This window comes from Canis lupus, chromosome 18 (genome assembly GCF_003254725.2).
Source record: "Canis lupus dingo isolate Sandy chromosome 18, ASM325472v2, whole genome shotgun sequence".
NCBI classification, from domain to species: domain Eukaryota; kingdom Metazoa; phylum Chordata; class Mammalia; order Carnivora; family Canidae; genus Canis; species Canis lupus.
This window is the reverse complement of record NC_064260.1, coordinates 44,887,139-44,909,429: the sequence shown is the minus strand read 5'-3', so window position 1 is coordinate 44,909,429 and position 22,291 is coordinate 44,887,139. Positions and strand designations below refer to the sequence as shown.

General features: G+C 44.3%; 1 protein-coding gene across 2 annotated transcripts in view; it reads left to right on the top strand.

Moving 5' to 3' along the window:
- Positions 1-22,291, top strand: part of EXT2 (exostosin glycosyltransferase 2) — a 156,639-nt gene that overhangs the window by 125,489 nt on the left and 8,859 nt on the right. The window contains exons 11-14 of one of the 2 annotated variants that reach the window (XM_025451939.3): positions 6,267-6,410; positions 8,439-8,567; positions 10,970-11,052; positions 17,239-17,994. In XM_025451939.3, the coding sequence (XP_025307724.1) occupies positions 6,267-6,410; positions 8,439-8,567; positions 10,970-11,052; positions 17,239-17,377 (495 nt within the window). In that variant the 3' untranslated portion in view covers positions 17,378-17,994. Of the gene's footprint in view, positions 1-6,266; positions 6,411-8,438; positions 8,568-10,969; positions 11,053-17,238; positions 17,995-22,291 lie in introns of those variants that run through there. The other variant, XM_049096248.1, reaches the window with a different exon arrangement.

Below are 22,291 nucleotides of genomic sequence, written 5' to 3'. Positions count from 1 at the left end.
GATCCATATGGTATCCCTCTCACCCAGTAGCAATATCCCTGTGGAACCGTGCCTTTGAAAGTGTGATGACTATAGCAGCCACTTCAGAGAGTTACTTTTCTCCTAAAGCTGACCCATGATTTCATAATTGTATATCCCAGATGGGCACCACCTGTTGTTACACCTTCCCCCTTCTCCCCTCCCTGGTCTGTTTCCTGAATCTGACTATGGTTAGCACACACCCGGGGTTTAAAATGCACTCTCTGAGCTGGCTTAGAATATAGTGCATTAGCTAGCCTCTTTTCAGGAACATTTATTGGGTACTCATATGTGTATGGCATTTTAAACTGAAGTTAAATAATGCAGGCCATGTACTTTAGAAGCTTATAACTTCCAACTGATCACAGTTGACGAGTTAGTTTCTTAGTAAGGAAAAATATATAAGATTTTAGCCCTAAAAGGACATTAGAAGTCACTTAATCCAACCCCTTTTTTGCAGATGGCAAAATGAAAGCAGGGCAACCTGAGCAGGTCGCTTGCACAACTCCTCAGTGGCAGAGCTAGTCCTTCATCATCCACTTTGACCAGGTCCGCATGGTGCACTTTTTCGTAGCATGTAATCTAGGTTGCCTCTTTTGCCTTTGAAACAAAGGTAGAAGATCTTAGTTTGATCACCTAGCATGGGGAAGCCACAGAAGACCTTGGAAGTTTAAGAAGAGAAAGAGAGAAAAAGAATAGATAACTCTGCAGAGAGCTCAGGGAGGGCAGTTGGGAGTCCAGAGAAGAGCAGATTTCCATAAGAAGTGGTTAGGACCAAGATTGTAAACATCAGAGTGGAAGGAAGCAGTTAGAGCATGGTATTATGTTGTTGCAGTCTCCATTTGAAGAGTGATGTGGAAATAGGCCCCAAATGTAAAGACCATTAAATTATTGCTAAGCCCTTAACTAAGGCATAGAGTTTTTTTCTTTTTCTTTTTCTTTTTTCTTTTTTTTAAGGGATAGAGTTTTAATAGAGGCTCTGTCTTCAAACTTGTGCATGATTAAAAATACATGAGATTGGTGTATACGGAGGACTTCAACAGTACAGGCAAACAATCGAGTAGTGGCATAGTGACCTGCGCATAGCCAGTGGAGCACTGTTACAGAGCTCTAGGGATTTAATGTGAAGTTTTAGATGCCCGCACTGCAATATATAAAGGCATCTGTTAGTAATGACAAAAGGCTGACCCCAGAGCATTTCCCTGAGGTAAAAAGAAAAAAGCTGAATTAGAGTGGGAGGTGGATAGTCAGGAGGAGAGGGGGTGGAATTTGAGTTCTTGCTCTTCTGGCTGGGAAGATGCTTTACTGTCTACATAATCGACTTCGTACTACACTGGGGCTCGATTAGAGAGGGCCCATCCTGCTCAGCTCCACTCCGTTTTGATCCCGTAGTCAGCTGCAGAGTTATAGATGAAGTGACAAGGATGGTATCTTGATTGTATCCAGCTGCCTGGAGTAAGTCAAGGGCAGAGAGGCCCCGCGTGAGGAACAGCGCTCACTCACGGCTCCAAAGGAATCTGAAATCCAGGACACCTCGGATGCTTTTCGAACAGCGGAGTTTAGCATTCTGTGACCCAGCACCACCCAATTAAGTCCCTGTGGAGAGAAGTCTGATAAATGGCTTCAGCTAATAGGAAGAAGATTGAAATCCTAACAGCATTTGGCCCAAAACTGAGCTGATGTTATTATGGTTCTTGCAAACAGGGGCAGAGTGTATGGATTGGAGGGCTTTGTTGCCTCAGAATAGCTATGGATTGGAGGAGAATGCAGCTTCCGTCCATCAGGGGTGTGACCCATGGATGCCTCTCTATCCGACCCCCCTCCAGCCCTCCCCCCAACTAGCCCACCTCAGTGGGTCGTGTGTAGTTATTTGTGCCTGGACCCTTGCAGAACCTCTTTAATTCCATGGAGGGGAAGCCAAGAGTGGGTACCAGTGTGACTGGACCAGGTAGGTGCCCGGTGCCAACAGAAGGAAACTGGCAGTGCATCTGATGGCGTGTGCCCAGGCCCCCAAACCAAACAGAAGCCCTGGCTCACATGCTATGTTGTTGCTCTGGGCTCTGTAAAACCGTAATAGTATCATATTATTTTAATCTACTGAAATCCAAACCCAGAGTAGGAACACAGCAGCAGCCTCACACATCTGAGGAAATGTTCGACATGGCTTCGTTTGTCTGCAGCTTTTATGATGGTGGCTGTGGCTGATTAACTCTGTTGGGTACAACATGGTGTTAATGAGGCCAAGGCTGTGGGTTTGAGAGATCTGTTAGGTGAACCGGTGTCACACAAAGGAAACTCCAGACCATGCTCAAGACCCGGGTCAGATATCCCGTAAAGGCATGTGGATGATCACAGGAGGACTGGGGAGGACGGTGTAATGACAGCGAATATCGCTTCCCTGCTTCTGGAAAAGCAGTTTAAAACATGTGCTTCAGTGATGGTGAATTATTACTGTGATCTTCACGCGCAAGGAGATCACATTATTATTAATGGTAACCGTTGATCAGTACTGTCGTTGACTTCCTTTCTGAATTAAGGAGAACACTAGCTCTGCCTGCGAGGGAAAGAGAAAGGCTCTTCGGGCCCTTCTTTATTGTCCACTTTTTTGCCTCCTGAGATCTTGCGTTCCACGTGTGCCTATGGAACACTGTCCTGTGTGGGCACTGCTTTTTGTGCTTGGGAAACCACAGTGAATAAGACAAAGCCTCTGTCTTCATGGAGATAAAATTCTGTGGGAGGAAAATACGTAATAAATAAGGAAACAATAAATAACTGAAACAATTTCAAGAGATTGGAAGTTTGGTGGAGGAAAGGACAGGGAGGAGATGTGATGAATAATGGCTGGGAGGGAGACAGTGTTTACCTTGGGTGGGAAAGTCTGAAAAGGCCTCTTTGAAAGGAGGTGACATTTAGGCAGAGACCTGACTGATGGGCAAGGGCTGGCTTTCTGAAGTGCTGGGACAACATTCCAGTCAAAGAAATAGATGAAGAGGTCATGATTCCAGAACAGCAAGGCCACCAAAAAGTGGGAGAATGTGGTGTGAGAGGAGAGGCTGGACATTGGCTGGGCCCTTTAGGGGGTGTTAAGGAGTTTGGCTATTATTCTTGGTCAGCGGGAATCCATTTTTTTGTTTTGTTTCAGGGGTGGAACAATTCTTGACGATTTTGGAGGGTGTTGGGTTGAAGTATGTCCTCCTAAACAGTTATGTTGAAATCCTAACCCTTAAGAAACCTGATTTGGAAATAGGATCTCTTTAGAAGTAATGGAGTTAAAATGAGGTCATTAGGGTAGGCCTTAATCCACTTTGGCTGATATCCTTATAAAAAGAAATTTGGACACACACATACACACTGAGGGAGGAAGGCTGTATGAAGACAAAGGTTAGGAGAGATGCATCTAATGCACCTACACGCCAAGGAGTGCCCAAAATTGACAGCCAGCCATAGAAGCTAGAAAGCAGCAAGGAAGGATGGTTCCCCTATAGGTGTCAGAGGGAGCAGGGCCCTGCCAACACCTTGATTTCAGACTTCTAGATTTCTGTTGTTTTAAGCCATGTGGTATGGTAACTTTGTTACAGTATCCCTAGCAAACTACAAAAGGGGCAGGAGGTGCTGGCACACGGCTCTGCCCTTGGGAAAGCAATGATGCACCCTCCGTGGACTCAGTGATATGTGGGTGTTGGGGAAGCATCTGTCTGCTGTAGCATATGACCATATGACATATATATATATATATGTCTATATACGGGTAAATATATAATGAAAATAAATATATAATGAAGATACACACACACATACACACACACACACACACACACACACACACACAAACACACAGCCTGTTGGTTGAGATACCCTCAACTAGATCTTTTTCACTTTACCAGAGGGTTCCCCGGTAAACTTGAAAGTTGGGGCACCTGGGTGGCTCAGTCAATTAAGGATCTGACTCTTGATTTTAGCTCAGGTTATGATCTCAGAGTTGAGATTGAGCCCCACATCTGGCTCTGTGCAGAGTCTGCTTGTCCCTCTCCCTCTGCTCTTCCCCCTGCTTGTATGCTCATTCTCCCTCTTTGTCTTTGAAATAAACAAAGACATAAGATCTTTAGTAAAAAAAAAAGTGCAAAAAGTGCTCAGAACACTTACATTAACCTAAAGTGGGGCAAAATCATCTAACACAAAGCCTATTTTATAATATTAAAGTATTGAGTATCCCATGTAATTTATTTTAATACTGAAAGGGAAAAACAGAATAGTTGTCTGAGTACAGGATGATCTTAAGTGTACTGATTATTGACTGTCGGCAATTGTGTGGCGGACAAGCTGCAGCTTGCTGCCACTGCCCGGTGCATAAGAGAGGATCATACTACATATTGCTGGCCCAGGAAGAGATAAAAAATTTGAAGTAGGTTTCTACTGAATGCATATTACTTTTTTACCATCGTGAAGTCGAAAAATCATAAGTTGAACTATTGCCAGTTAGGGACCATCTGTATTCTAATATTCTTTTAGGAATAGTCCTGTTAGAGATATTGTGGAAATAATGGTTTGGGAGGGTGAGAGTGGAGGCAAGGACAGGCGTTAGAGGCCTATTAACAACAATCTAGGTGAGAGATGATGGTGGGTTGAGCTCAAGAGTGGGCTGGGAGAGTTGGTGAGAGGTGGTCAGAAGTAGAGCCAGCAGAACTTGCTGATGGATGGGGTGTGGGGAAGAAAGAAGTAGAGGAATAAAGACTGACTAGTGGCTTTTGGGCTGGGGCGGTCTGGGTAGACGATTTACTGAGATGGAGAGGATTAAGAGAATGGCATATCTGGGGATAGGGGCTCAGGAGTATGCATGCACTGGACATGTTAAGTTTGAGATGCCTATTGTTTATCCAGTTGAAGATATTGAGTAGTTGGTTATCTCAGGAACATTCTGGGCTAAACGAATTTAGAGATCAGTAGATTATAGAAGGTGTTAAAAAATGATTGAAACTAGCTGAAATGATTCAACTTGTTTAAAGAAGAGACCAGGGCACAGGACTGGACCCTCAGGAGTTCTGTTGTTTAGGGGCCTGGTAAAGGATGAGGAATCGTGGTTGCTGAGAAGTGGCACCATGAACAGCTACTAAGTTGTCCATACTTCTTAATGGCATGAACTTCCTCTTTAAAGGTTAAACTAAATTATATAGAAATACACGAGGAAAGTATTGGGAGTACCCCATCCCCAGTATACCAGATTCTGTTTCACAAAACTGTATCTAAGAGTCTTCCCAAATATGGAAATCAAGTTTTTGTTTTCAGTATGTTATAGATTATAGAATCAGACACATTCTTTCTACATGCGGCTTCTAAGAGGTCATAAGGATGGCTGTGTTCTCTAGGGAATTAGAGTTTTAAAAAAGTTTTTTTAGAAACAGACTTTCTAGGGCACCTGGATGGTGCAGTCAGTTAAGTGTCTGATTCTTGGTTTCAGCTCAGGTCATGATTTCAGGGTCATGGGATTGAGCCTCATGTCAGGCTATGTGCTGGGTGTGGTGTTCACTTAAGACTTTTTCTCCCTCTGCCCCTCTCCACTGCTTACTCGCTCACTCACTCAGTCTCTCTCCCTAAATAAATAAATCTTTAGGAACAGAGACTAAGTTTTCACAATGGCCAAATTTAATGCAAATGTGGGCAGTCAAGGGGCACCCGGGTGGCTTAGTTGGTGGTTCAGTGTCTGCCTTCAGCTCAGGCATGATCCCATTGTCCTGGGATTGAGCCCCACATTGGGCTCCCTGCTTGGTGGGGAGTCTGCTTCTCCCTCTCCTTCTGCCCCTCTCCCCCCACTTGTGCACTTGTTCTCTCTCTCCCTCTCTCTAATAAATAAATAAAATCTTCAAAAAAAAAAAAAAAAACAACCGAGGACCGTCAAGTTGCAGGAGTCCATGTATTCTTCACATGTGCGTACATTATGAATGGAACCTGTTTCCATAATCATGTGTTGAGAGATTGCATACCTTGGCCCAATTTAGTGAGCCGTTACTACATTACTTGAAATTTCCCAGCAATGGCAGGGGGATTTGGAGGAAATTAGAATCCACATCTGACTTTGAGTATTGACAGAGTAACTAGCCCCTGTTTAATGAAGTATCTTCAGAAGCCCATTTCAGCCTTAGCTGGTCAAGATCTGGCTCTGGGGAGTCTGTCTGTACCGTTTGGGTAACGTAGCACTGTGCCTGGTCACTGTCTGAACTGGGAAGTGATTGTGGATGTGTTTCTCCCCTCAGGTCTGGCGGGAGTTTCCTGACCGCTTAGTGGGTTACCCAGGTCGTCTGCACCTCTGGGACCACGAGATGAGTAAGTGGAAGTATGAATCTGAGTGGACCAACGAGGTATCCATGGTGCTCACGGGGGCAGCTTTTTATCACAAGGTAAGGTTGGGGGTGGGGCAGGCTGGGGCATGTGGGTCTGAAGTGACAAAACTGCATGCATGACACTTGTGCTGCGTGGCCCAATTGAATTTCTGCCGAGTGTAGGAAAAAATGTCCTACTCAGAGAGCTTACAGAGGCCATGTTGTAGTGGGTGTCAACTATACTTCAGTTAAAGAAAGAAAGGCTATGTTGTGTGGTTTTTGTTACTTTTCTTACTATGCAAATAATGCACGCTCATAATAGAAAATAGGGAAAATTCATAACAAATTTTATCTTATAAGAAAAGTCACACACATACAAAAAAGTCATTTGTAGTCCTATCACTTAGCGATAACCATTGTTATTGTGTAAGTGTTTTCTCCAATTTGCCTTTGGAGAAAACTTAGTTACTTACATATACTATTCTGTGTAAACATTCTCATTAGCCTGCTTTTTGCATGTATTATGAGTTCCTTTAACATCAACATTCCTTCATAACATAATTGCTATTATGGTATTCTACTAATATCCATAAATCATGTGTAACTATTCTTCTATCACTGGATATTTAGATTGTCTCAGGTTTTTTTTTGGCTATTTTAGATAATGCTTAATTTCTAATGCTTAGTGATCAATATCCATTTTCATAACTGTTTGTACTTGTGATCATTATGATAGATTTCTAGAAGTGGAATTATATCAAAGGGAATGAACATTTTGTAGAGGTTTTAAAATTATATATATGTCTGTTTTCTTCAGAATTGTTTGTGCCAATTTACATTCCCACCGACAAAATATAAAACTATGTTACTATAACCCATCTTGCATGAAATATATAAAAAAGGAAAATCAAACTGAGCTGGTTTGATAATTGAAAAAGGATCTCTTTTCACTATGATTTGACCACGGTGGTTGAAATTCCTTTTGTATCTTTTGTATTTCCTCTCTTCTGAGAATCATCACTTCACATTTTTTACTTTTTTTATTAGGGAGAGGTTGAAATTGCTTTGGACTTTAGAATATTCAGTTTGATGGTAGAGTGCTCCTGGGATTGTATGGTTGAATTGACTATAATACCTTGTCCCTTGTCATCAGTTGTACAAGGTACTGATGTCAGGAGAACATCTGCTTCTCTCTCCGGCCCAGTGTAGTTAATTTAACAGAATTGTGTTATATTGATTGCATGTTGGTTTCTCAGCGCTGCTGTGTACTTTTCAGGGCTCTCAGTCCAGAAATGGGTTTTGTTCTTAGCAATAATTGAATAAGTTTATAATTCTTGGGGTTTATGGTCATATACTGTGTACATTCCCCCTTGTCCATGAATTTCTGCACTATCTCATACATGTCGGTTATGGCAGCTTCAAAACTGCCTCATTTGGGGGTGCCTGGGTGGTTCAGTCATTTGAGCGTCTGACTCTTGATTTCAGCTCAGGTCATGATTTCAGAGTCCTGGGTTCAAGCCCCATGTTGGGCTTTGTGCTCAGCATGGAGCCTGCTTGTTTCTCCCTTGCCCTCTCCCTCTGCCCCTTCCCCCTGCTTGTGCACACACACACCTACTCTCTCTCTCTCTAAAATGAATAAATCTTAAAAAAAAATAATTGCCTCATTTTGTATTTTTTTTAAAAAGTGCACACCTTTGTAGTGTCAGTTTGCCATGAGTTTGTCTCTGTTTCTATTTGCAATCTGTGGACAGAAAGTAGAACATAAGATGGAGTACTGTGGCTCAAGGTGAAGAACTGAGTAGAGGTCAGTGTGTAGTGTGTCTCTGGCTGATATTTTATTTATCAAACATAGGATATATGAGCTTGAAGGGCCTGCATCCTATAAGGGCTTCACAACCTATCTCTCTTCTACAATAGGTGACGTTTCAAAGAATGACAGTATTAAAGATTCTTTGTCTTCTGTCCAAAAGCATTCTACTATTTCTTACAGCCTTGTGTAATCCTAGGAGAGAAGGCTTGTCCCCATGCCATGAGTAAATTGCCCTTTGACTATCAACCATGGGACAGTGCTATTTGAATCTTTCCTCTTTTTGTCTCACCTGACAGTATTTTAATTATCTATATACCTACAAAATGCCGGGGGATATCAAGAACTGGGTGGATGCTCATATGAACTGTGAAGACATTGCCATGAATTTCCTGGTGGCTAACGTCACGGGGAAAGCTGTCATCAAGGTAAGACATCCTGGTCTGGCTCTGCCACTAACTTTGTGATCTTGGGCAAATTTCTGTTTCTCTGGGCCTGAGAAGTTCTGATAAGTATAATTGAAGCATTGGATTATATGAACTTTAAGCTCCCTTCCAGCTTTAAGATTTTATGATTGATGTAGTCACATTTTAACACTGAAGCTAGGCTTTGATAATGTAAACATGTTTTCTTTTTCTATATGGTTTCTTTAGTTATAGTTTTTAATCTCCAGTATCAGAGATAAAGGCTGTGATGGTCAATCTACAAATCATGTTTTAAAAATTTAATTATATTCTCAAAGCTGATTTGGAATCTAGATCTGTTAAAGAATGCAACTTACATCTTTCTTAAGGTAGCTGGTTTTTATTTTTTATTTTTTATTTTTAATTTTTATTTTTTTTATTTTTAAAAAATTTTTTTTAAATGTTTATTTATTTATGATAGTCACAGAGAGAGAAAGAGAGAGAGGCAGAGACACAGGCAGAGGGAAAAGCAGGCTCCGTGCACCGGGAGCCCGACGTGGGATTTGATCCCGGGTCTCTAGGATCGCGCCCTGGGCCAAAGGCAGGCGCCAAACCCCTGCGCCACCCAGGGATCCCCGGTTTTTATTTTTTAAAGACACTGAAGAGGGGCACCTGGGTGGCTCAGTGGTTGAGTCTGATTTTGGCTCAGGTCGTGATCCCAGAATCCTGGGATCCAGTCCCACATCATGCTCCCCGCAAGGAGCCTGCTTCTCCCTTTGCCTATGTCTCTGCCTCTCTCTATGTCTCATGAATAAATAAAGTCTTAAAAAAAAGACATTGTGAAGATAAGTACATCTTTGTACAGTTATAACTGTAGTTTTTCTAAACATTGTTTTTAAATATCAATCACCAGTTTTTAAAAGCACCTTTTCCATAATGTGTTAAAAGCTGAGAGTACATGAGGATCACACAAGGGGGAATGCCTGGGTGGCTCAGTGGTTGAGCATCTGCCTTTGGCTCAGGGTATGATCCCGGAATCCTGGGATCCAGTCCCACATCGGGCTCCCCACAGGGAGCCTGCTTCTCCCTCTGCCTGTGTCTCTGCCTCTCTCTGTGTTTCTCATGAATAAATAAATAAAATCTTAAAAAAAAAAAAAAAGGATCACATGAGTATCTCTTTATCTGTAAATGGGTGTCTATTCCTGAAACATAGATTTTGCTCAAACCAGATCCCCAGAAACAAAGAGAGTTTACTTTTTTCTTTTTTTTTTTTTTTTTTTATGAGTAGAATCATCCTAACCTTTTTTCCTTCTGGATTAGAATTCCATATAAAAATGGGCAGTGCTTCTAGGCCAGATTCTATATTGGAATCTTTGCATACTGGAAGCTTACATTGGAAGCGTGGTGTGGCATTCCCCACTGATTGTTCATGCTATGAACTGATGGGAGAAGCCCAATTAAACTGAAGTGACCGGGGAGAGAGGAAGAGTCCCTGTCTGAGCTCTGTAAACTTGGCCCAGGCCTCACCCTGCTGCAGCGCTCTAACTCAGTCAACAGTCACTGCAAGAGAAAGTAAAGCATGTAAACCACAAAACTAAGTTTTAAAGGAACCCCTCTTATCTCCAAAATTGCTTTTTGATGTGCTTCAAGATATTTTTAGCTGTGCTTGCTTACTCCGGACAGTCGTTGCGGCATCTGTGTGCTTCTTAGCCTGGCCTTAGTTATCTAGCTTTCTCTCCTCACCCCCCACCTCTCTATTGTTTACTTAGCTTCACTAGGTTAGGATAACAGTCTCCCTGGGTTTGCTAAGAAAACCATTAGAAGTTTAAGGTTTGGGAGAACAAGAGGGAGAGTCAGGGAAAAGAATTCCAAGGGTGAGGGGGACCATTGGATTTTTTCCTGATCGAAGGGAATTGCAAAATAACCTGGCATCTTCAAGAGCATGGCGCTGTTCATAGCATTTGCCATTAGCTGGAAGAACGAAAAAGAGTGCCTGTTGGAACTAAGGTTACGGTGAAAGTTATGGGAAGCTGTATTTCATCGCCCTTATGGCTGCAAGAACAAATGGTGTTTATACAAGGACCTTGGCAGTGAGAAAACAGTCATTAAACAGGAATTAAGGAGCTTGTCATCACCACTTCTTTCCAGTTACAGAAGGCAAAAGCCCTCCAAGCCTTTTTTATTGGGCCCTTGTGAGTTGTGCTGTTGGCCAAGCCAGACAGAATTGAATGGAGGAATGGTGAGAGGTGTGTGTGTGTGTGTGCGTGTGCGCGCGCGTGCACACACGCATGCGCATGCACACGTGTGGGAGGAGTAAGCAGCTCAGCTTACAGAGCAGATGCACCACTGTGCACAGTGGTGTCACAAACATGATTTTACTGTCCTTGGCACTAACAACCAGGTATATTTTTTTATTCCTCTGGCAGGTAACACCACGAAAAAAATTCAAGTGTCCTGAGTGCACAGCCATTGATGGGCTTTCACTTGACCAGACGCACATGGTGGAGAGGTGAGTGAGCCTCTAACCAGAAGTTTGCCCTAGCCTCTGATCCCCATTTCCTGCCTTGGTCCTGTTTATGGGACTTGTTGGAGATATAAGGACAGCAGCTGGTAGCCATAGTCACCTCCTTTTGCACTGTGGGAATTGGGTTAGTTCAAGCCCAGGTCACCCAAAGAATTAATTTGGAATGCTACTCACTCAATTTGTAATGGCTGGAAGGGTCTTAAAAATATAGCTGGCCTTAAGCTCCAGAAGTCGGATTCTCCATGTGGACTAAGCATTTAACTATCCACAGTCATTTGAGTGGAAGATAGTTAATTCCAAGAAAATACTAGATTGTTTTTCTGGATAGTATCTCCATGTGACAATAAAAGCTTGATTAGAAAGCATTAAACCAAACCCAGAGACAAGTTACCTTTCCTGACCTACCAAGAACAGAATTGAAAGCACAGCTCTTTACAGAGAGACAGAAAAGAAGAGGGCAGCTCTGAAGTACTCCTTTTATCCCAATTTGGTCAGTTACTCATCAAGCACACCTTTCTGTGGAATGTGATACTGAGCCTTGTAGGTGAGTGTAAAACAAGTGAGAGGCGTGTACATCTTCCCTGAGGACCATGATAATCTTATAGTAGACCTAATTGTTCTCAGTTGTATCCCACAGGTCCCCCAGCTTGGCATCTCCTGAACCAAACCTAATTCTCCTTACATGGGTCAGCAAGCTTGGACATCCAGGTGCTCTGTTGTCAAGGGACCAGAGTGCACTCAGAGAGTGTGAGAGTAGCCTTTTGGAATAAGATATCTAGTTTGGGTTTCCAGAGGGCTCAGATGGATCTTCTTGCAGCATCCATTTCTGAAGTGTATCAGCCATGTTAAAGTCCTTAATGCCTGGAGGATTTTTTGTACAAAAAGATTGTTTCACTTGGCCTGGGTTCTTCTATAATGCATTTTTCTCCTTATTTTTTATTCTTATCCTCTAAATAATCCTTTACCCTTTCATATATAAATATCTTACCCAAATGACATGACTTTTATCAACTGTCATGTGAAATAATACATTATTGTGATTTTGGAAACATCTGTCACTAGTATCATAGGAATTACATAGCCAAGGGCAGCGATAGTAACTGTCACAGCTCATTTAGAAGAGACCCCAATTATGGTTATATTGGAGTACTTGAAATTATTATTAAACCTACCTCCATTCTTTGTGTTTGGGAGAATTCATAGCGTGAAGCAATTGAATAATTGATTGGGCTGAGTGAAAATGGTGAGGTTATATGGTATAAGATAGAAATTTTAGGAAGAAAAGTTGGCCTGGTAATGGCCTGGAAGTTCATGCTAAAGCCAAACAACAATTCTGGAGCACCACCGAGATAGCAGATGTAAAGAGACTTAACATGCAGTGAGAGAGATTTAAGTTAGATATTATTATTATTAAACATTGAAGAAAGTATCTAAGGGAGAGGTGGGGGCTTCCTCTTGGGAATAGGCTTTTGAAAATAGATTAGGTGACTGCCCAGATGTTGTTAGGCTTGAATTGGATTCTGTCAGAGTTTATAATTAACAACGACAAATATATGCACACACGTGTAAGTGTGTGTGTGTGTAACAATCCAAAGCTATATGTGATAAGTGCCATAAGGGAGGCTCCAAATGTTATAATTGATTGGAGGAAAGAGAAATGACTTCTCGCTAGGTCGGTTACTAGGAATAATTTTGTAAAAGATGGCTCTTGAAGTCAGCCTTTAAAGATCATTAGGATCCCTGGGCAAGAAGAGGAGATCCCAGGCAGGGGAGACTGGGTGCTTGAAGATTCCAGTCAGCAGGATGAAGGTGTATCTGGCAAACAGTTAGGAGTCCAGTCTGGCTAGAGTGTAGAATTCTGGCCTGTTGGTGCCATACCCTAAAGAACTACCCAGTGAAGGAGTTTGAACTTGCTTCTTTAGGCTCTGGTACACCATTGAAGGTTTTTGAACAGGGGAGCTTGATCAGAGTATTGTTTTGAGATTCATTTGGAAGTAGTGTACAGAATGGAATGGAGATGAAGGAACTGAAGAAAACAAATTTGGAAAGCTTGAACTAAATTGCATGTAGGAAGGAAGGGATGGATTGAATTGTAAGAGATTTTTTTTTCTCCGCAAAGGAGGATATGCTAGAACTTGAGGTTATGGGGAGAGAATTGACGGTGGGAGCATAGATGTTAAGTCAGGAAGAATGATAGTACCGTCAGCAGTGTGAATGATATAGTTCGGAGGAGACACCAGTTAAAGGAGGAGGCGGTGTGGATGGTTGCACCTTCAGCAGTGTGATTAATGAGGACAGGAGGAGATTTGAATCATGGCTGAAGTTGGAGAGCAATAAGGCAGATGTGGAGATGTAGATACGGAGCAAGCATTTGGAAATGTGGAACTAGACTTCAGGAAGAAGATGAAAACAAAGGTAGATATTGAAAAGACATCTGCCCAGGGGTGGCCATTGACTGGAGAAAAGGCAAGGACAGAATCTTGAGAAACTGACATTTAGGAGGCAGAACGAGTAACTGAGAACAGAAGCAGCCACGGTGAGGCCATGAGAGAACCACGGTCTGCAGTGCACAGAAGCAAGGGAGGAGCAAGGAACACGCAGACTGGGAAAAGGTCTTTGACATGAATGGTCAGTGGTGACCTTGAAAAAAATAATGCCAGGAAGTGATGGGGCTTAAGGGTTATGGAGTGTGAGTCTGTGGTGAGGAAGTGGAGTTAGTGAATGTAGAATACTCTTTGGAGAAATTTGAGAGGGAACGGAGGAAATCAGTCTTGAAATCAGAAACTGGGAGCAAAACTATTTGGATTAAAGATTGAATCACTAAATGATTAAATGAGGCACTTAAATCGGGAGGGAGGAAGGTATGATTTAAGCCATCTTGGGTAGACCAAGAGATGGAGTTACAACTGAAGAATTGTTCATTTGCTGGGTTGTGGGTTTTTTTTTTTAATGGTTCGCTTTCCAGAATTCACATTTTGCACAAAACAGTGAAAGAAGTTAACCGCGTTGCAAGTTATGACCTTCTGTTAGGTCTTATGGTTTAATAAGTTTATTTATTCTCATATTTGGGGTCTTGAAGCAGAAATCGCGTTTGTGTCTGAGAGTAGCTCTTACTGCCCAGCAGACATTTCCAGGATCTACTGTTAATTCTTTACAAACCAGAAAACCAGAAGACTTTGTAACTGTTCATTTTGACCAGTAGCTTCACCAGGCTAAGGCAATATGGCAGACAGTGCTGCTCTTAAGAAAAGGAACATTGTATTTTGAATCAGTCCCATCTTTGTTCAAATTATGGGTTTGCCATTTAGTAGCTGTCTGACTTAGAAAAACTGATTTGCCTTATCCTGAACTCTGGTCTTTTCATCACCTAAAATAGATATATTAACATCTATCAAACTTACAGTGTCCATTCATGGGTTCAACAAATACCTATTGAGCGTCTTTGTACCGAACACTGTGTTATGTGCTGGAGATGAATGCAGTAATAATATTGGAAAGCCTGTAGCACGATGCTGGGCAACATTAGTTTCCTTCCAGTTTCCTCCAGCACAGTCCTAAAGGCTCCAGGTTACTTTAGGTAATTGTATGTGTTTACAAGGAAAACAGAAAACCGTTAGTCCTTTCTCCCCCAGACACTTCCAGCACTTCAGAGGTAGACATTGGCATTTCTGAGCCTGTTCATACTAGATTAGAAAACCAACCCAGGGAGCATTTACTGACGAGATGGCTGGATCCCTGATGGAACAACTCAGGTGAGCCTCCAGCAACCAGCCAAAATCACCATCTACCCCAACCTGTTGCCCAGCCTAGATCTCTTGTGTGAAAAGAGAGTGGGAAACCCTGTTAGTACCTGGCAGGAGAGTTAAGGACCTTTACCACTCAGTGGCCAGCGGCTTCTCCAGTGGCTGTGTGGAGAGAAAGAAGCACTCAGGAGGCCTGGGTTAGCCAGGGGCAGCTGTCAACAAGTCAGCTGGCCTGAGCCCCCAGTGGCCTCTTGCCTGTGGCTCGGCCCTGTTGGCAGATCTAGGTATAGAGGGGGCATTGTCCTCGGTACTCTCCAACGGGCTGTGGAGTCACTGTCCTCTGCCAAGAGCCACGGTTCTTTAATGTGTGCTCACTGGTACCTGTGCTGGGCGAGGCTGGGCTTTGCTGGCCAGAGTCTACGGGCGTGATGACCGGAAACTGGAAGAATCCGTACATGTTTATTGGCAGAACAGCTCCTGAAAGTAAGACCTTGGAGAGACTGACTTTGCCGCCACCTTGACCCTCTACTTGGAGGAGAGGGAAGTCGCTGTGCTTGCTCAGTACTTGCTTTGTGGAGATTCCTCCAACTTTCCCGGGATCCCCTTGGACGCCCACCTCCTGAGTCTCACAAGACTGCCAGCAGGAGGGAAAGTCCCTTACCTGCGAGTTATGGTAGTGTGATGGAAAGCACAAAGGCTCTCCTGCCAGTGTAGAGACCCAGCTCTTGGATCATTTCCACTCTGGGGCCTTGTGTAGAGACCCAGCTCTTGCATCATTTCCACTCTGGGGCCTTGGGCCTCAGCTTTCACTGCTCGGCCCTTAATAGGAATCTACTGTAAACCAGCCCTTGGATACCTCAAGGGGGCTGCCTTAAAGAATCAATGAAATCATATTTTTAAATTGTCTGGCACATAGTAGGTACTCAACAGTGGTTAATTTCCAGCCTCTCCATTTGGACTCTGGAATTATGTTCATAAATACATTTATATCATCTCATAATTAAGATTTTTTAGTCTCAGGAGCCAGACTGCCTGGCTTTGGCTCTGCCTTTTATTGATGTTATCTGACCTTTGGATGTGTTCCTTAGCTTCTCTGTGCCTCAGTCTTCCCAGTGTAAAATTGGAATGATCATAGGACCTACCCTGTGGCATTTTTGGTTGGTGGAGTGGGTTCCTGATCTACATAGGGCATTTGTAACATAGCCTGGAACTATGATACATAGTAGTTGTCGCTTTGTGGTGCTGGACAGTGGTATTATTAGCCAGAAGAGCTTCGAATGACACGGTAACACATTCTTTTAGAAACATAATGACCAAGAGAAGAGAATTGATGACTGGCTTCTTTATTAATTGATTTCTTCCTCAAGCTCCAAAGATTCAAAAACTTGTGGATTAAAATAATTTGAAACAAGGCTTCCAGTATCTCAAGACAGAGGAGACTTCCCATCTGTGTCTTGAAATCCAGCCCCTCTTGGGTTAATGGTTCTGCCTAATGGGTTTGATCTTACTGTAGCTCTCAGCTGCCTGGGCCCAACTTGAGGGGAGACAGTACTGACCCTTCTGAAATCCATCCTGGAGGTCCCCTTCACTTCAAAAGCCATGTTTGCAGGCTTGTTTTTCCCCTCTGGTCTGGATGCTGGAGCGTCCTCCCAGCTGTCACACTCAGTTGGCCTGATTGACCAGAACCATTTCCCACCAGCCTGCCTAACCTGCTCACCTCGGAGGAGGCTGCTCACCGGCTTCAGGGGGTGGTATGGCGGCAGGGGCACCCCCGGCTCCCCTCCTGCAGAGCCTATGGCCTGTTCTATCACTGAGCCCCATGTCCCTACACGTTCTGACAAGGGAACTGGGTGCCAGCTCTCAGCTGGCCAGCAGTTCTAGGATCACTGTGAATAAATTGGTTGAATGAGTGCAGGGTTTATTGTTTGGAGGTGAGGCTCACTGCCCATTACCTTCTTTTACCTTTCCTTGCTCCAGGTGTACGGTCCTCGCTGAAGCTCAGATCCAGGTGCCTTTTTCCTCTCCAGCCTTTGCCTTCTCTTTAGCTGGCGGAGACGGGGTTAAGAATGGTTGGCAGCTAATCCACCTTGGTTTGAGGCCTGCTTGTACAGAGGGGGAAGAATGACTGGAATTTGTGGGGGAGGGGAAGAGTTCTTCTGACCTCTGCGGGCCCATGTCCTCCAGACAGCATCCCTGGTTCACTCTCTCCCCCTGAACAATAGTCACAGCTCCCCCAGATCCCTTCTTCTGCCCATACCCTCCCTACCTTTTACAAGAACCTGGGAGCAGCCTGAGGATGCTTGAATGTCTTTTGTTGATGCTGAATAGGATGTGTTTTGCTCTCATCTGTCAGCCTCTTGAACGTTTTCTGTTTTCCTCCCCCTTCCCCTCTCATCCATCACCTGCCTCCCCTCCCCAAACCCCTCAGGTCTGAGTGCATCAACAAGTTTGCTTCAGTCTTTGGAACAATGCCTCTTAAGGTGGTGGAGCACCGAGCAGACCCTGTCCTGTACAAAGATGACTTTCCTGAGAAACTAAAGAGCTTCCCCAACATCGGCAGCTTATGAAACAGGCCCCTGGCGGGGGTCCTGAATGTTAAGCTTGGACGGAGGAGGAGAGCACAGCCTCCCTGACACTCTGATATCAGGGTGTGGGGGATCTTCAATTGACGTGCTGGACTGTGACACCTAACCTGCTTCTACCAGAACCGGAACCTAAAGAGAACATCTAAGCACCTTGAGTGGTGCACACCCTGTTCTAGTGTTTTTTATCACCTCCAATGGGCTCTTGTTGAATATGCCAAATGGAAGTCTTTGTGGCATGCTCTCAATCTCAGGTGCCCTTTGTTTGCAATTCCAATAGGACAATCTTAGAGGAGAAGTCACTGCCCCTAAGACTGGAGAAGACCAACCTACTGGCCATATTAGATTTGGGGAGCCACGTACATAGCTTACCTTTAGCTACTTCAAATCAATTGAGTTCTTAGGAGGAAAAGTCAAACCAAGAATTTGGTGCAAAATCCCAACATCTTAGTGGGATTTGACATATGCCCTGGGTCCTGGGACACTGGACCCATGTGTAGGCAGAGGACCGAGTACTGAATTGGGATCCTGTAAGTTCCATGAACCATTCCTCTTTGGTTTGGCTTTTTGATATGATTAAAATAATTTTTTATTCCTTTTTATACTATGTGTTAAATGCTGATTATTGGTAATCCAAGAAATTTTTTTTTCTTTTTTTCTTTCTTTCTTTTTTTTTTTTTTTTTTAATATATTTACCTCCATCTTCTGGTTAATTCCAGTCTACCGTCCGTGTCTGGGAGGATATGGAGCCAGGATAAATATCTGGTGTCATGTGCATCAAGTAGAACATCCCCAAACCATAAACATTCTAAGAGAAGATGTCTTCGAAAACCTCCAAGGGAATCTGTTTGCTTCTTGATTAGATGAATGGATTTTTTTATAGGTGTTCTCTGGGAAAGCACAGGGCCTCTACTAGCCATACTCTGATGCTCTAGCTGGTGCCATGTTGTAAATGTCGAGGGAGTTGTGACCCCCACCCCAAGGGGATGCCAAAATTTCCCTCATTCTTTCGATGTAAACTTAATGTTAGCCAGGGAGGTTCTGGCTAATGTTAAATGCGACTATAACAACTGCTTTGCAATAGTTGCCGGTATATTTAAATCGTTAAATTTCAGCATTTAGTAATACTGCACATGTGTGAATTATACCTCTTTAAGCCCCGTTGATGAACAAATCTACTCTGGCAAATGTTAGATGTTATGGATTCGAACCAGATTTATCTGGCTCTAATATTAAGATTAGCCACAGTTTGGGCTTTAGCCATAACATATGTCCCCAGAACACAAAATACATAACAATTTGCTTGGAATATGGTTATAATTACTGAAACCTAGCTGTGTGCCAGTCGAAGTCACTAATACACCACCCATTGTTCTCGAGTGACACGAAGGTGAATAGTTACTATGCTATAGATTTTAAACTCGTAGTTTTAACAAGAGTCACTTCAGACGTGTTCCCATAGACTTTGAGAGGTCAAAACAAACTTTAAGAAGTAGCAGAATTGAAAAACAGGAATCATGAGAGTTTCATCTTCTCTCACAATGAGATGTGAGAACATTGGACTGTTGTGTTAGAAAGGACGAAATGCCATCTCCCCGTCGAGGCTGTAGGTGTGGACACGGAAGCTGTGATATGTCCACCGTGCTGCATTCAAACACTGGTGCCCAATAAATACTGTTGATTTGAATAATTATATTCTGGCCAGGAGGGGACACGGGAAGGCACTGAGTCTCATAGTCATAATCCTGGGGGTGGTAGGATAGAAACCAAGAGAAGGGGCTTTCTGTTGTCACAGACAGTGAGTACTGCCCTCCTTCCCTAGCTTGTTTTCCAAGATTCAGGGTGGGTGGTGGGGTTGGTCCTCACATTTAAATCCCTGCTGGCAGCTGAGAACGGTGCCAACGTTGTATGCGTGTCGTCCCCTCAGCCTCACCCCCTGAGATTTTCTGCTCTTATTCACGTCACTGAATCCACTGCCTTAGTGGCTGGTGTGTAATCCAGGTTTCCCTCTCTGAGGACAAATGTTTTCTTTCTCTTTTCTTTTTAAAAACTCTGTTAGCCCTTTGGTTTTGGAAGAGGAACACTTCAATCCAAGATGATTGGGAGCCCCTGGTAGCTGTGTTAGTAGGACTTTGTCACCTTCTTAGGAGTCACTGGACTTCTCAGGGCATTAAAACTCCATGTAAGGCGCCTCACAACCCCCAGAAGTATTGCAGATTAGATCCAGCAACATAGCATGAAACGACTTGCAGTATGGAATGAGTATTTGTATCCCAGGCACTTGAAACCTCAAAGTTTCTACCTATGGACAGACAGGTGGTGCAGGTCACAAGGAGAAATTCAGGGCAGGAATATAGCAAGCAGTCATGATTCATGGATTCCGAGGGGGCTGGGGACTCCACGCCCTTCTCTGTATTTCTAAGCTGCTCACCAGCAAGCCTCACCCATAAGCTTGGGCTGGGATCATCTGCCCTTGGGATGCCATAGAGCCTGGTTTCAGAAGCGGAACAATAATGCTAATTAAAATGTCATGTTCTGGCCTACAACAGACAACAGCTGGTTTTAGATTAAGAAATCTTTTTTAAGAAATTGCATCCTGCTGGCCTGTACAGAAGATGAACCTGAGCTGGCCCTGGCCCTGGCCCAAATGTGCACTGAGTCACTTGCCTTTGCCCCCAGGGACCTAATTGGGATGAGCCAGCTTGGAATGCAGGTTGGAAACACTTTTTCACTGGTTACCATCACATAGTTCTTAATATTCTTATCTCGTGTATTTAGCAAGCCTTACACGTGTTTAGGCAAGAACCTCCTTCTCAAGGAAAATTAGAGGAAAATAACAACTTCTGTTCTCAGAACCTCTGGTTCTTTCCTGCAAATGATGCGATACGATACTGTCTCTTCTCCATACTCAGTGTCATGAAGTTCAAGACTCCGACTACCTGGCTTCTCTGCCAAGGCCTTATGTACTTCCAACTGTGCTGCCAACTTGTGGTTTTGGGGGCTAGTTTCTCCGCTGTCTTTGAAAGGGAGTGAGCATCATACTGGTGTGTGCTGACCAGGACTGGGAGCCGGAAAGGGCAAGCTGCCTCTTCACTGTCATTTGCCGAAGGAGCCACTAATAATTGTGTGCCCCCAGCAGCTCCTGGGATGGTCTCTGGCAGGAATGTTCCTACCACTGAGAGGTACAGGTTCCTAGCCACAGATTCTAAAGTTGTGATTGCTGGGGTAACATTCAAGACCCTTTGACAGTAGAATTAAGAGGTAGCTGAAGGCAGAGGCCACTTGGAAAGTGGCTCAAGTCTGGTGACACTTCATGGCTGGCCAGTCAGAGGGTCCCATGGGAGCCCAGCTGGGAGGGAGAGGTTTGGGCTATTGGAGGTCTCCCATCAGCCACCCATCCTGAGCCTGATGGGTCCCCCTTGCTCTGGGGCTGTTAGCTTCTTTTGGGGTAGGCTCCCTTTCCCGTCTCTTGTGGCCCAGGTAGCCTGTTGCAGCAGAAGCAGCTGCAGCAGGCTGCTCCCCAAGCAGCCCTGGCACAGAGAGGCGGGGACAGAGTGCAAAACTGGCCCGAAGCCTCTTCGGCCATTTCCTGAGGAGGTGTTCTGGCAGGAGTGCTCACTGTATTGGCAGGCAGCTGCCATCCAGGAAGACTCTGGAAGCAACTTGAGCTTTCCACTGCAGGGCCTGCAGGCAAATGAAACCGAGGGGCTGGTCTACTCACCTCAGCCCTGCTCAGTTCTAAGCTCTGGGGCTCCTGTTCCAGGGCTTAGATACCCACCATTTCCTGTGTCTGAGTAAAATCGGGTACAGCTTGTGGCTCCGTTGTGCCAACCAACCAAGCACGGCCTGATAATCTGTGAACAGGCTTCATCGACCTCCTGGTGGAGCAAAGTTAGGCAGGACTGTCCTCTCAGTTTTAAGGTTTCGCCTTCCTTTATGGCGGGAACATTCTAAATTCAGCCCACAGCCTCTCATCCACCTTTGTCAAAGTTGGATGGACTTGTCAGGGATTTCAGCCTCAGGCTTTGTGACTTCCAGGTTCCCAGGGAGGGCTGTGGGTCTGCACAGGTACCTTTGTGCCATGGCTTTTTCATTTCAGGCTCACCACTGCTGCCGACACAGGACGGGGGGGGGGGGGGGGGGGGGGGGGGGGCCCTCCCTCCCTCCCTCCCTCCCTCCCTCCCTCCCTCCCAACTTTCCAGGCCTCTTTCATTCTCAAGAAACAGTTGAGTCACCAAGCATCTGTGTCTGGTATTTTGCTTCCACAAATTTACAACCTTTCCAGGGTAGTTTTTTCTTTTTTTTTTTTCTACTCCCCACTGGTTGGGCCCCTGGTTGCATTTCTTCCCGGTCCCCCTAAAGGGTACAGAGCTGTCAGGCAGAAGAGGAGGAAGGGGAAGGATGCTTGCGTGGCTCTTGAGAGCTCTCGGGCAGCTGTGTCTACTAGAGGCTTCTCAGCAAAGCTCCATCTTGTCTGCAACCTCTCAGGAGCTGCACATGGGGTGAGAGCTGCCAACAGAGCAGGGACTGGAATCCATATGTCTTAGCCCCAAACCACCAGCCACTCTGTATAGAGGGTTTTCCTATGGAAGCCACCATAAGAGTCTTCCCTTCAGAATATGTCTACGTGGGCTTTTATTTATAGCCACCAACTTATATCACTAGAAATTATGCCCAAGAATAAACTCAAGGAGCATCTCACTTTCTGGCAATGCCAACTGAAGGACAACTGGCTAGTTACTGACCCAGGTGGGATAAGAGAGCATTTATTCAGTCATTAGGGTTTTCTAATCATTCATTCATCAAAATACACTTTTTGCTAGACTCTGTGCCAGGTCTAGGAAATAGAGAGTTGAATAAGATACTGTTCTGAGTTCCAGGCGCTCCAATTCTGGCGGG